The 15,939-nt window shown below is 34.8% G+C and overlaps 1 protein-coding gene across 1 annotated transcript in view; it reads left to right on the top strand.

The window, feature by feature from the left end:
* The window catches only part of CCDC191 (coiled-coil domain containing 191), a 93,647-nt gene extending 78,496 nt beyond the window's left edge, over positions 1-15,151 (top strand). Inside the window, 3 exon segments of the mRNA XM_051985317.1 lie at positions 6,732-6,884; positions 8,298-8,452; positions 14,493-15,151. Of these exon segments, the coding sequence (XP_051841277.1) occupies positions 6,732-6,884; positions 8,298-8,452; positions 14,493-14,637 (453 nt within the window). The 3' untranslated portion in view covers positions 14,638-15,151.
* The last annotated feature ends 788 nt before the right edge of the window (positions 15,152-15,939 follow it).

Here is a 15,939-nt window from a genome sequence, read left to right as displayed (position 1 = left end):
AGAGACAAATAGAAGTTAAACAGATAGATGATAAGAGACAGAGTTAAGTAGAAAGACAGGTAGATACATAAATAGATGATACATAATGTAGATAGATAACCAACATACCCACAGACAGAGAAACAGACATGATAGATTGATAGAGACATATATACAGATAGGTAGACAGATAAAAACAGATGAATAACGAATACAGACAGATTGATAGAAATATATAAATGATAGATGATAAATATAGATTTTATATATATGTATATATATTTCTCATCAGAGTTCCCATCCATGACATATTAAAAAGGATTAATCAGTCCTGATCTAGAATATTTTTACATGGATCCATATAAACTTTTGATCAAAGGAGCTTGTGCTTTTTTGTGTGTCATGGACTCACTCCTTTGGCAGACTGGTGAAGCATATGGAGCCCTTTTTGGAATAATATTTTTAAAAATTCAGAATTAAAGAAAATGATAAATTTCAGTTAGAGGTTACTGAAATTAAAAATATATCTCTCTGTGTGTTTATGCTATACACAAATGAAGTTATAGCTCTGTGTGTGACACTTCTTATATATATATATGTATACACAGCTATATTTTTATTGATATTTATGTACCTTTATTTGATATATTTATATATATCTTTATTTGCTAACCTCTAACTGAAATTTATTTAAGTATACCTTTATTTTCACCAACTTCTAACTGAAATTTATATATATGTATAGAGATATATTTGTATTTTCATTAACCTCTAACTGAAATTTATATATTTATACACACATATATATACATATATATTTCCATTGTAGAGAATTTCAGTTATACACACACACAGAGATATAAAAATATACACACAGATAATATCCTTATTTTTCACTAACCTCTTCATGGATATTTAGCATTTCCTTCCCATTATAAATTTTTTTAAAAACATTATTCTGAGAAAGGATCCATATGTTTCACCAGATTGCCAAAGGAATTCATGACACAAAAAAAGGATAAGCTCTCCTGGTTGAGAGTATCTTTTTTGCAAGGTAAAGAAAAGCCACAATGGACATATATGAATTCATATGAAATAGAAGCTACTGGTATTCTTTGGATTCTTACATCAAGTTATAGTTGAGTAGCATGATAGTCAATGAAAAAAACTAAGTTGCTCAAAATTGATCTTAAAAATTAACCATGTGGGACTCTATAAAAGAGACCTGTAATGTGGACCTAATTGACATTCTTCTTGATGATCAATTTGGGCAGATTCTCATTAAATTGATTAGTCATTCAGTCGGTAAACATTTGTTAAATACCCACTATGTGTTAGGCATACAAAGAAAGGCAAAAGACAGTCTCTCCTCTTGAGGAGCTCACCTGGGGGATTCAATATGCCAACCATTATGTACAAACAAGCTATATAGAGAATTAATTGGAAATAATCAATAGAAGGAAGACCCGAGAATTGGGAAAAACTTCTATAGAAGGTAGAATTTTAATGAGGACTTGAAGAAGGAGATCAGGTAAACCAGAAGATGGAAATGAGAAAGGAGAACATTCCAGGTATGAGGGACAGCCAAGGAAAATGCCCTGAGCAAGAAAGATAGAGGGTCTGGTTCAAGTAATGGCTAAAAGAATAGTGTTACTGGATCAGAGTATGATGGAGTTAAGTATAAGAAGACTGGAAAAGCATGGAGGGGAAGGGAAGGTAGGCCATTTAAACTATAAAGGGCTTTGAACATGAAATAGAGGATTTTCAATTTGATCCTAGAAGTTATAAGAAGCCACTGAAATTTGTTGAGGGGTGACAAGGTCAGCTCTACATTTTAGAAAAATTACTTTACCCGCTGAGTGGAAGAATGGACTGGGGAGAGACTTGCAAACAGTCTGAATAGCAGATTATTACTCTAGTATGAGGGCCTGTTGGGCAAGAGCATGGTAAATATGATTGGAGAGAGGAGCCATATATGAGATATGTTGTTAAAGTAGAAATGACTAGACTTGGCAACAGATTGGATATGTGAGATGAAAACATAAGAAGGTGGAAGATGATATTGAGTTTGCAAATTTAGATGATTGAGACTATTGTGATGTCTTTGACAGTTTAGAAGGGGAGAGAATTTGAAGCTCAGTTTTGAATATTGTTGAGTTTAATACTATTTCACAAAAATTGCTGGAAAAACTGGAAAATATTGTCAGAAACTTGGCATAGACTTACCCAATACCCAATACCAAAATAAAGTCATAATGGTCCCATGATTTGTACTATAAGAAAATTAGGAGAGCAAGGGATAGTTTACTTATCACATCTTTAGAGAAGGGGGGAATTTATGGCCAAAGAAGAACTAGAAATCATATGAAATGCAAAATGGACAACTTTGATTCCATTAAATTAAAAAGATTTTGCACAAACAAAACCAACACAGCTAAAATTAAAAGAGAACAGAAAGCTAGGGAAAAATTTTATAGCCACTGTTTCCAATAAAGGTCTCATTTCTAAAATATATAAAGAACTGAGTCAAATTTATAAGAATACAATTGAGAAATAGTCAAAGATTATAAGCAGACAATTTTCAGATGAAGACATTAAAGCCATCTATAATCATGTGAAAAGATGCTCTAAATCATTATTGCTTAGAGAAATACAAATTGAAACAATTCCGAGATACCACTTCATATCTTTCAGATTGGCTAAGATGGTGGGAAAAGGTAATGATAAATGTTCAGAGGGGATGTGGGAAAACTGAAGCACTAATGAATTGTTAGCAGAGTTGTGAACTGATCTAACCATTCTGGAGAGTAATTTCGAACTATGCCCAAAGGGTTATAAAAGTGTACATATCCTTTGACTCAGGAGTGCCATTACTGGGTCTGTATCCCAAAGAAATCATAAAAAAGGGAAAGGCACTCAAATGTGCAAAAATATTTGTAGTAGCAAAGAGTTGGAAAATTAGTGGATGCCCATCAATTGGGGAATGGCTGAATAAGGTACAGTATATGAACATAATGGAATATTATTGTTCTGAAAAAAATGTTGAACAGGCTGGTTTTAGAAAGGCCTGGAAAGATTTACATGAAGTGATGCTGAGCAAAACAAGTAGAACCAGGAAAACATTGTACATAACAACAGCAAGAATGTGCAATGATCAACTATAACAAACTTGGTTCTTCTCAGCATTTCGGAGATCCAAGGCAATCCTAATAAACTTCAGATGGAAAAATGCCACCTGCATCCAAAGAGAGAACAATGGAGACTGAATGTAAATCAACACATGATATGTTCAGTTTTTTTTCTTTTCTTTCTCTTGTGATTTTTTCCCTTTTGTTCTGATTTTTTTCTCCCAACATGATTCATAAGGAAGTATGTTTAAAAAAAAAAAAAAAAAAGTACATGTATAACCAAAAAAAATTATTTTTTACATATAACTGGGGAAAATAAAGTTTTAAAAAAGAATGTATTGCGTTTAAGATGTCTCTAAGGCATCCACTTGGCAATTGGCAGTGAAAGACTGAAGGTTATCTGAAAAGTTTGGGGTAGTTAAATAGATTTGAGAATCATCAGCATAGAGATAGTTGAATCCAAGGGAGCTGAGGAAATCACCAGGAGAAATAACAGAGAGAAAGATAAAGGGGCCCTGGCTAGAACCCTACATTAGCAGACATAATGGAAAGAGTGAGAAAGAGCAGTCAGATTAATAGAAGGAGAACCAGGAGAGAGAAAAGGGTGACTGACAATGTCAAAGGCTGCAGCGAGTTCAAGAAGAGTGGAGACTAAGAAAAATCCATTGGATTTGGCAGTAGAGAGATTACTGGTAACTTTGGAGAGAGCAGTTTTGGTTAAATGATAAACTCAGAAGTCAAAGGGTTAAGAAGAGAGAGAAAGTAGAGGCCCCTATTGTAAATGACCTTCTCAAGGAGTTTTGCCACAAAAGGGATGAGAAATATGGGATAATAGCTAGGTGGATTGCTTGGATAGAATGAGAGTTTTTTTAAGGATGCCATGAGCATGTTTGTAGTCAGTAGGGAAGTAGAGAATAAGTCAGTAGAGAGGAAGGACTCAAACTCAGATCTTTTCTATTCCAAGTGTAATTATCCACTATGCTTCTAATTCTAACTGCAGGTATGTGGTGCAGTTGATAATGCTCTGAACTTGGAGTCAGGAAATCTGAGTTCAAATCACAATTACTGGGAAAATCAATTAAACTCTGCTTCAGTTGTCTTCTCTGTAAAATGGGGGTGGGTAATAGCACCTACCTCCCAGAGTTTTCTGAGAATCAAATGAGATAATGATTGTAATATGTTTTGCCCACCTTAAAGAGTTATATAACTCCTGGCTATGATACTGGTGATGATAATAGTTTTGTAATATAATTTGAGATCCAGTCCTGCTAGAAGCAGCCTTTCCCACTTTTTCCCCCTTACTTTGAGATTTTTGACCTTTTGTTTCTCCAGGTTATTTTGTTATTATTTGTTATTATTCTTACTTCTATAAATAACCCTTTGGTATTCTGATTGTGTGGCATTGTCTCTCTAAACTAAATCAGATCCTGATGTCATTTTTGTTACATTGGCACAATCCAAGCATGGGCAATTTATATTTTTTCAATTATTTAAATCTTTCTTTTTTCTATAAAGGTTTTGTGGTCATATTTGTAGAATTTTGCTATCTATCTTGAAAGATAATATATTCAAAAGTTATGTTGAACAGAATTTCTTTTTCTTTCTCTTTCTAGTGAGCTTTATTATATTTAACATGCAGAAAAGTGGCTAATAATTTATTTTTAAAAGACTCATTCTATCTTTCTTCTCAGAGCCTGAGTTTTTCATCTATTAGCTATCTCTACCAATTAGAAAATATCTGGAAATAAAGCTCTGGACTTGTTATTCCCTGATTCTGTTCAGCTAACTTCATTTTGCCTTTTGGTTTCAATACTGATATTATTCAGTTCCTTCAGTAGTGAAAAATCTCATATTTAGATTGCTAAGAGTTAAATTATTGTTTGTAGACAGTCTAATATCCCCATCAAATGGCCATCCATGGTTGCTCTGGGTAATTCTGAGCCTCATGTGTTAGGAAAGACATTCATTATTAAGCCACATGGTGAATGAAGGATCTTGAGATCACACCACAAGCCCAAGCCAAAGAAACGGGAGATATTTTTAGCCTAGTGATAGCTATCTTCACTTATTTTAAGGATCCTCATGTGGAAGAGAATTAGACTTCTTCAGTTTGGTTCTGAAGGTAGAACCAGGTGTAAGTTGCCAAGAGGCAGATTTAGGCTTGGGATTTAGAGGGGGAAGTCTTAAAAAAAGGAAGATCTGTCCCAAAAGTGTGATGGACTATCTTAGGAAGTTGTGGGGCTTTTAGCCATTAGAGGTCATCAATCTACAAGTAGCATGTGAATTATGCAGAATGGAGAATGTGACTGAATCATATATATGGTTGCTAAAGTTCCTTCCAACTCTAAAATTGTCATTTCAATAACAACATTTAAATTACAAAGTGTATGGATGGATAATTGGGTTTTTTTTTTCAGTTGTGTCACTATAATCAACAAATAAGCATTTATTAATCACCTTTTATATTCTAGGAACTGTGCTATATGCTAAAGAGTACAAATACAAAGAATAATACAGTGTCTATTGTCAATGAACTAATATTGTGATGGGAGAGATTATAAGCAAAAATTAAATACATAAAGCATAAATATAAAGTTGGTAAATACACACATATAGACAGTAGTTAAAGACAATGTAGTTTTCCATAGAAGGCAGTAGCAATAAGGATAGCAATAGTAATAGCCTAGGAGATCAACAAAAACTTCATGCAGAAGATCATTCCTGAGCTGCACCTCAGAGGAAAAGAAGAGCTCTCTTAGGTGGAGGTAAAGTATGTTAAGTACATAAGAAATGTAAACTCATTTGGAGTTGATGCCCCCAAAGGAGATCAGATGGTCCCAGCTTCTTATACCTTGACCTCCAGTCATTGAAAGAGTGTAACTGATAGCTACTTAATCAAAATTGCTAATAAACCACCAGACTTGGGGACAATAAACCCTTTATTTCCCACCCCACCCCTTTTATTAGCCTGTAAGCTCTTTGAAGGCAGACTTTTTTTTTTTTTTTTGGTTTTTCTGTCACCATCATTTTTGCACATAGTAGGTTTTAATAAATGTCTATTGATTTGAATTGGCATTTAAAGGTCAGAATATAATTCTTAACTGAAAAGTATGACCAAGGAAGCCCTTTGAAAATACCACCTGAATTATCTTACTAACATCTATACATATCAAATAAAGTTGTGGAGGATTTTGCAAAGACAATTTGTGTTCCTTTTTTTTCCCCAAGGCAATTGGGATTAAGTGACTTGCCCAGTAACTAGCCATAGCTAGTTAGTATTAAATAGCTATGGCTGAGGCAGCTAGGTGATGCAGTGGATAGAGTATCAGCTCTGAAGTCAGGAAGACCTTTGTTCAAATCTGGTCTCAGATGTGACACTTCCTTAACACTTTTTTTTAACACTTCCTAGTTGTGTGACCGTGGGCAAGTCACTTTACCCCAATTGCCTCAGCCAAATATATATAGATATATATACACACATACATACATATATAGCTAGATTTCAGGACTAGTGCTCTGTCCACTGAGCCATCTCGTTTTCCCCTTTTATTTATCTATCTATTTATTTTGACAATGTGTGTTTCTAAAAATAACTTCCTTTTCTTACTTTCCAAAAATGTCCAGGTGGCAGAAAATCATTATTGTTCCACAATTAAGAGGAAATATCTATTAACCTGGCTCCATAATAACCAAGAAAGCCTGGCTGAGAAGAAGGCCCAAGCAGATAAACTTTATTCCCAGGTCCTGCTTAAGAAAGCCTTTAGGAACTGGTTAGAGGTAAGACCAAAAGAAAAATGCATCAGAAGGTTTGATTGCTGTTTAATGAAATGAAAAGCAAACTGAACCTAGTTTGTCTCTAATTCATCATGTATTAGGAATTTTTTACAGATAGAAATGATCCAGACAGTTCAGGCAGACAACCTCCAATTGCAGAGAGTACTTTTATACATCAACTTGAGCATAATATTCTTTTTGCATAAAAAATGGAAATCCTTCTAATTAAGATTGCTTTAAAATTATCCTCACTTTTGTTAACTATGATAGACTTAGCTCTTCTCAGCAGTGCCATGATCCAAACTTAAAAAACTTCTTAAAAGAAAACTCCTAAGAGCCTCCAGATCAAAAAATATACACTACAAACTGCAGTGAAGATTGAAGTGTACTGTTTTCACCTTTTTGTTTGCCTGCTTTTTCTTTCTTAAGGCTTTTTTCCCTATTGTTCTGATTTTTCTTTTACAACATGATAAATATGGAAATATTTAAAATAAAATTTAAATATTTAAATTTAATAAATTAAATATTTAAAATAAAAAATTTAAATATAATTTTTTTAAATCATCAGTTTAGTGCTCATTCTTAGATCATTTTTGTTTCTCACTCCTTATCTCTGAAAACATCCTTAATGTAATCTTTTCCTGTTATCTTTATATGTGGCTATTCTTTCATTTTGGCTTTTAATAATAGTTTAGAGAGTTCATACTCTCTAGGTTTCCATAGGCTTTGCAGAGACACCACAATTTTTATTTTCTCTAATTCTTTACCTAACTGCATTTATTTTCCTCAATGGATTTTTCTTTTCTAATAAAAAGGATTGTATTGGTGGAGAATTCCCTCATGCAGACCTTCACTATGCTAGTGATTCTCAACTTTTCAATCTCAGGACCACTACAGACTCTTCAATTGTTGAGAATCTCCCTCTGCTCCAAGAAGTTTTTGTATATGGTGATACCATGTTAGGGCAGCTAAGAATATCAGGCCTATAGTCAGGAAGATTCATCTGCATGAATTCAAATATGGCCTCAGACACTTACTAGATATGTGACCCTGTACAAGTCACTTAACCCCATTTGCCTCAGTTTCTTCATCTGTAAAATGAGCTGGAGAAGGAAATGGCAAACCACTCCAGTACCTTTGCCAAGAAAATCACAAATGGAGATATGAAGAGTCAGACACAACTAATGGCAATTTACCACGGTAGAAATTGAGAAGTCTTAATAAAATATTTTAACTTATGCCCTCTCCAAAGGGTCTCAAGAACCCTGGAAGTCCCTAGATCATGCTTTGAGAACTACAGTTGTGTACTAATGAAGGAGTAATATCTTCTCTCAAATTTATTCTTTTAGAGACTTGCCTAAAGTAACAAGGGGTTAAGTCACATTTCTCACTTCTGTTCTTCTCTCCTCTCTCTAGTACAAAGATTTTCTAACTATTGCAGAAGAAAAAGCAAGAAAACTTAGTGCTGCATTTCTTCAGAAGAACATTTTTATGTCATGGCTTAATATAGTGCGTGAGGAGAAGATTGCTGCTCAGAAGAAGCTTCAGATTGCCATGGAGCATAATACTAGGTAAGCCTGTCCAGCATTCTAAAAACGGTCGATAACCTTGCACTTTGCTGTACAGACTGGAATGTATTGAACTGGAATGCATCCCAACCATTGATTGTGAGAGGAGCAGAAAAAATAGAGAAGCAAGGAAACTGTCACTATAGTGGTGTTAGGATTCGGGTTTTAGACCTTAGTGTTTAAATTTTGGACCCATTTCCCCATCTGCAAAATAGATTTCTCTATTCCATAGGAGATGATGATAGGATAATGTGTTAATATAAATGAAAAAGGAAGAAGCTTATCCAAGTATAAGCAGGTGCTATTTATTGTTATTGTTGTTATAATACTATTTATTATAAAGAAACACCTTTATCCTACTTTATGAGGTAATGAAAAGATAACATGGTACAGGTACTGTGGTACAGTAGATAAACAGCTGACCACGGAACCAGGAAGGCCCAAGTTCAAGTGGTACCAGTTAATACTTAGTGGCTTTGTAATCCTGGGCAAGCCACCTAACCTAGTGCTTTCTAACAATCAGTAAACATTTATTAAGCATCTGTTATGTTCCAGGCAGGAAGTACCAATTTGCATTGATGGAGGAAATGATCTTACCTGGAAGTTCCTTATACCAATGACATCACAGGTCCTGTCCCTGTCCCATTGTGGAGGGAGTAAACTCTTTAGAACTAAAGTCTACCTTTAAATGGCAAAAATTTTTATTTTAACCATCCTTGGTGAAAATCTTTTTTAAATGGAGTAAACAATTTCCTCATCTCCTTACATAGAAGATTCTGGACATAACTTTACATTTCTTAGATAACTCAGGATTATTGTTATGAACATTAATTATTTTACAGTACATTATTAGCACCTGTTTCTGGGCAAAAGGAGACAAAAGAGTCGGGGGCCCCAGAAGTCCAATATGGCTGTAGGGCAGGAAGGATGAAAATCTGAGGATGTTGATTAGAGTGAGGAGAGAATGGCCTCTCCATCTGTGTAGTTTCTAATCTGCTTTGGGCCGAGAAGCCAAGTAACCAGCTATATATTAAAAAAATTTTTAAAATAGACTTTTGAATATCTGTTTTAGCAACCATTTTTTTTTCTTCTGGTTATAGAAAAGCTACTTTCTAGGTAATAAGATTACCAGATAAATGTCCCCTGAGATGTTTGGTATAGCAATTGATAGAGCACTTTATTTAAACATCACAGGACTATTTTTCTGGGGAAATGTTCACTTACACCAAATTGGAAAGGTAACAGAAAGTATCTCTTTGGCACATCACCAAATTCTCCATCTCTAGTTTTTCCCTTAATCCCATTTCGTCAGTTTAGCAGAGTGAAAACTACACAGGATGAGGATTCAATAGCACTAGATTATGGATAGTACTGAGATTTTGATTGAGAAGGTTCTTCATCTTTCTGGTTTCACTTCCCTCTCATTTGTCAAATGATAGGATTGGATGCTCTAATCTCCAACCTTTTGTGATTATTCCTCAGGGCTTCCATCCATACTCTTGCACACTCTCACAGCTGGAGAATACTGGAGTATTTCAGAGCCACCTTCTAGGTCTTCAGTATAGGGTGGGGATGAATTCACCCAAGTACATCCATTTGGTCTGTAGAGGAACAGCCTGAATAGATTGTGAAGTACTAACTCAGGACAGTCTACCACTGTAGGCACTACAGTGTAGCACTACACTGTAGGCTACACTGTAGGTGTCCTTTCAGGTGTGTCATTTGCAAAAGTGCAATTTTAATAGGTTTGTTACACTTAAAAGAGGGATTATAAATTAATCAAACAATAATATTGACATTCTGCAGTGCTTCATTATTCTATAGAGGCGATTGATAATCTCATTTTTCCCAGTCTCATTGCAATAGAACAATGTGCAATAATACCAAAGATTGAATGTTCTCAGAATTGAGTTTTTAATCTGCAAGAATGTGTAGGTTGATAATATTCTGGAATTTACATCTCTTCCAAAGCATTCTATATATCTTCTATTTTTACATGCTGGAACCAGAGGGCAGGAGAACATTTCTCTCATAATATCAACACCATTATTTTGAAGTTCTGTAATCAGAATTCAGCCTCCAGTCTGATTCTATTCAACTTGGCTCATGAAATAAAACATGGACATTAATAGAGAAACCAGAAACCCACACTCTAAATAAGAAAAATAAGCATATCTTATTTAATATAAGGCACTGTTTTAGACATTGTAGAGAGAACAAAAGTCCAGGACATGGGCCCATCCCTCCAAGAAATCGAAGTTTCATTAGAGAAAGACATGTGTAGTAAAACTGCATGTATACACAATTTAATAGCTGTCTGGGGCTAAATGCCAGATAAATAAGAGTGTCATGGGTTCAGAGGAGGGAAAAAAAATCACTTTCATCTAAAGTAGTCAAGGTAGGCTTAATGGAGATGCTATTAAAGCATAAGTAGAATTCCCATAAGTAGAAAGGAGAAAGAAGGGTTATTTCTGGCAGAGAGAAATCATCCACACATAGGTGTAGAGGGAGCCAAACACTAGGTTGATTTCAGATTCAGTAAAAACCTTGCTTTGCTGGAATGAAGAGATTACATGGGGGAGCATATAAAGATAAAGTTGGGAAGGGACACTCCTGTGTAAGGCTTTAGATGCCTATAAGTGTTAAGCAACCAGGAAAAGTTTGGAGGAGTCGATCAAGTGGTGGTAGTGAGTAGGAGGTGTTCAGGGGGATGCAAGCAATCATTGCAACAATCTGGATGCAAAATGCAAAGAGGTTATAGCAATGTTTTCTTTGGCAGAAACAGAGAAGAAATAAAAGATTTGACAGGACCCAATATCAGTAAATATGATGAGACAAAATCAGAAATTCTGACTGAGATTTAGAACTAAGGTGTTTAATTAAATGATAGTATCATTAACAGAAATAAAGAAGTTAGAAATAGGAACCACATACTTGTCTCATCCTCTGTCCCATTTTTCAAGCTCCTAGAGGTAGGAGATTGTCATTTAAAGGTTTTATATTCCCTACATTACATTTTTTTCTTTTGGATTTGGCCTGTGATTTTATGAGTTTAAAAAATTCCCTGAGTAGAAATTCCCCTTATCAGAGCAAATAATTGCCCAAGCCGAGGTGGAGGGGAAAAGGAAGGAGGGCAAGGAGGATTAACTCACTCAAAAATAACAAAAACAACAACAACAAAATCCAAGACATTTCTTAAACTCCAGGCACTGTGCTAAGTAAGCAATTAGGGATACACAAATGAGCAAAAGACACTTTAATGAAGGAGACAATAAGCAATCAGTAATTTAAAAAAAAAAAATCTGAAATCCCCACAGAAAAACTGAGCTCCAAAAAGTTATCAAACTGTGCATACCCTTTGATCCAGCAGTGTTTCTACTGGGCTTATATCCCAAAGAGATACTAAAGAAAGGAAAGGGACCTGTATGTGCCAAAATGTTTGTGGCAGATCTCTTTGTAGTGGCCAGAAACTGGCAACTGAGTGGATGCCCATCTCCAATTGATGGGCATATAAATTGTGGCATGTGAATATTATGGAATATTATTGTTCTGTAAGAAATGACCAACAGGATGATTTCAGAAAGGCTTAGAGATACTTATATGAACTGATGCTGAGTGAAATGATTAGGACCAGGACTTCATTATTTACTTCAACAACAATACTATATGATGATCAATTATGATAGACATGGCCATCTCCAGCAATGAGATGAACCAAATCTGCTCCAATAGAGCAGTAATGAACTGAACCAGCACCTAGGGAAAGAACTCTGGAAGATGACTATGAACCATTACATAGAATTCCCAATCCCTATATTTTTGTCCACCTGCATTTTTGATTTCCTTCACAGGTTAATTGTACACTGTTTCAAAGTCCGACTCTTTATACAGCAAAATAACTGTTTGGACAGGTATACTTATATTGTATTTAATTTATACTTTAACATATTTAACATGTATTGGTCAACCTGCCATCTGGGGGAGGGGAGTCGGGGAAGGAGGGGAAAAACTGGGACAAAAGGTTTGGCAATTGCCAATGCTGTAAAATTACCCTTGCATATAACTTGTAAATAAAAAGCTATAATTTTTTTTAAAATTGAGCTCAAGGCTAATTACAATTACTAGAGACAAACTTCACTTTATTTGGTTTTTCTGGCTTTGTCCTTAACCGATTTTTACAGACTTCCTGAAAATTCAATCTCTTCTTCACCCCGTTATAAGTGACATAGAGAAGATTATAAGAGAAAAGGACAGTCAGCACAATTCAGTGAAAAAAGCATTGGAATTGAAGTTCAATCATGTTACCTCCCTACTCAATAAACTTTAGTGGCTTCCTATTGTTTCCATACAAAATGTTCATAACTTACCCTCCTCCTATCTTTCCAGTCTTCATAAGCTTTCCTTCCTAGCATACTCTCTTCAATTGAGTGACACTGGTTTCCTGGCTGTTTGTCAAACAAGACACTCCATCCCATGACTCCAGGCATTTTCTCTGACTGTTCCCCATTCCTGGGATGTTCCCCTTCTTCTGCTCCCATTACCAACTCTCTAGCTTCGTTTAAATCCCAACTAAAAATCTCTTACTGGAAGCTTTCACCAACACCTCTTAATTCCTAACCTCTATTACTTATTTACTTTTTTATCCCATATATAGCTTGCTTTGTATGGATTTGTTTTTACATGTTGTCTTCCCCATTAGGTTATAAACTTGTGGATAGGGACTTTTTGATTTTTTATTGACCAATTTTTTTTTTTTTTTGGTGTCACAATCTCGGTTTCAGTTTTGCCAATTACTATTTAGTGACTTGGGGCAAGATATTTATAATCCTTATCCTAAGTGTTCTTATCTGCAAAATAAAGGGATTTGAACTTTAAATCTACACCTACACAGAAGAGAGAGGAGAACAAAAGGAACAAGGGAGGATCAGATAAAAGTTATAGCATTAGAAGAAAGCATAAAAGCATAAAAACAAGAAAAGACAGAATCTTTTCTCTTTCTAAATCTTCTATTTTGTGTCAGTTACCTTTGAGGTAGTGAGCTTGCTAGTTCAAGATCAGAAATGCTGGAATAATCGTGGCTTGGTCCTAAATTGATTGGGCCTTTTCTGACATTTTTGATGAGGGATGGGTCAAGAATTTAACCAAGAACTAAAAAGTAAATAAATAAAAATTCTTTTTGATTATGTACTTAAACATCAACAAATATAAGCATCTCAACATATAAAGAAAAAAAGGATGACACTCCACATTTGTATGAAATGTGTATGAAACTTCATATTTCTGTTATGCAGTTTTTCCCCCCCACTATGCATATCTTAGGAGGTTTCTTTTGTTTTGTTTTTATAAATACAGTTTAATATAGTAGTCCCAGCATTGACTTGCTTCTTGGGTCCCATTCTGAACTTTATCAGCTCTCTTTTGTGTATTTTTATGTTTCATTGTTACTTTTTTCTTTCTTTTTTAGTGTGATCACTACCCAGCCATACCCTTAAAAAAAAAAAAAGAAAAGAAAACTTTACCTCGTAACAAATAAGATAGTTTTGCACAACAAATTTATATCTAGACCATATGCTAAAAGTTTTATTATCTAATTATGCTCCTCTTACCCATCATCTCTCCGCCAAGAGGGGAACATGTTTCCTCATCAGTTGTCTGGAATCATGATTAATCATTGCATTGATCAAACTTTTAAAGGTTCTTATGGTTTTTCTTTACAATAGTTATATTGTATAAATCCTGTTTCTGTTCATTTGATCTGTATAGATCATTAAATTACTCCAAGTTCTTATAAATCTGTTAGCCTGTTTTGCATGTTTTCTGTCCCGATCATGCTACAAGTTTCAGGAGAGAAGAAAGTATCTTGTCTAAACTCTTCTACATCCTCTAGAGTAGTGCTTGGCCCAAAGCAAGGTACTGGACAATTAGAAGATGTTCTGTCCACAAAGTTTGCAATGCAAGTCTCACTCACAATATTGTATTTTTAAAGTTTGCAAAGTAGAATGTAACCTTTTCCTTTGTGTTTTGCTTTCTCTGTTTCCTAAAGGAGGATTCTTTTAACCGCATTTCAGACATGGAAAAAATTTCCAAAACTTATGAAAGAAGAAAAATTAAAGGAGGAAAGGAGGGAAGAACTGCGCAAGAAAGTAGCTGAAATCCTTCCAGACTTCAGGACTACAAGCTCTGTGTGAAGATGAGTGAAAGAAGAAATGTTAGGCTCAGTCATCTTGTATATGAATGACCTCTTAGTGCCAGAGAAAAAACATCAATAAGTGTGGGGCCTCTGGGAGAAGTATCATTGGCCCCTAAGGTCTGTTTAGTTCTTATTATTTAATTTGTTTGCCAGAAATCATTTGAAACAAAGTACAACAAGGAAACATTCTGCGATCTTAAATTTTCCTCCTTGATTTCTGCTGCATTGTTTTGAATCAAAGGAGCTTTCCAGGACCTTTGCCTCAAAGGGGTCACTCCATTGCAACAGAATTTCATAAATTTACATAAAAATATATGTATATGTATATATATATACACACACATGTATAAATATAAATTTACTTCCCATAATCACTTGGAACCACTCTTTACATGCAGACTACCTGATTTTATGACATCAATGAACATATGGGGGAAAAATGAGTCTTGATAATCTGACAAAGTATGTTGTAATATAACCTTACCTATAAATAAAATATTTCTGGAATGGCAGCACTGAATACTCTCTTTAGAGATTGACAATTACTCTTGTAGCTGATTAGTGTCAAGAGAAGGGACGACATTTTCCCACATCCTTTAAAAATGTCCGATAATAGGGGATCATGGTATACATCAAAAAGTGTTATTTGTAGCAAGGTAAAAATAGTGTCTGTGAAGATTCTCTTTCCATCTCACAGTGAAAAAGGAAGCATGAAACAACCACCTTCAGTGCAACTTGACAAGTGTAACTAATACTCTGAAGACTGATGAAAGAATAATAGCATCACTCTAAATACCCTGGCTTGCCTTCTCATATAACTCCTAGAATACATTATTCTCAGGACTCGTAGTCCTTCTGTCTTTAGTTGGCTTCCAAAGGCTGGATGACCACTTAATGGAGATGTAAAGATGTTTGCTTTAGGCAGCAGTGGGATTAGATTATCTTATGAGATTTCTTTCCTAGCTATAAAAGAGAAATGCTCTCCTACATTAGCTAGCCAAATGCTAACTCTTGAATTAAAAAAAAAAAAAAAAAAAAGAATATCTGCCAAACCTAGAGGTACATTTGATTTTTTCTTCTACTTTTCTGTCATTACATCCTCTAGGTCGGGGTTCTTAACCTGGAGTCCTAGATTTCAAAAGGGTCCATGAACCTGGATAGGGAAAAAAAAATTACATTTTTATTTTTACTAATTTTTCACTGAAATTTAGCATTTTCTTTTATTTAAAAAGTAAAAATGCAAAAAATTTTACCAGATTACAAAAAGGCTCTGTGACATAAACAGAGAGGTTAAGAACTC

Source organism: Antechinus flavipes, chromosome 3 (assembly GCF_016432865.1).
Source record: "Antechinus flavipes isolate AdamAnt ecotype Samford, QLD, Australia chromosome 3, AdamAnt_v2, whole genome shotgun sequence".
Classification (NCBI taxonomy): Eukaryota; Metazoa; Chordata; class Mammalia; order Dasyuromorphia; family Dasyuridae; genus Antechinus; species Antechinus flavipes.
The sequence above is the reverse complement of the archived record's forward strand: the minus strand, read 5'-3'. Positions and strand labels throughout refer to the sequence as shown.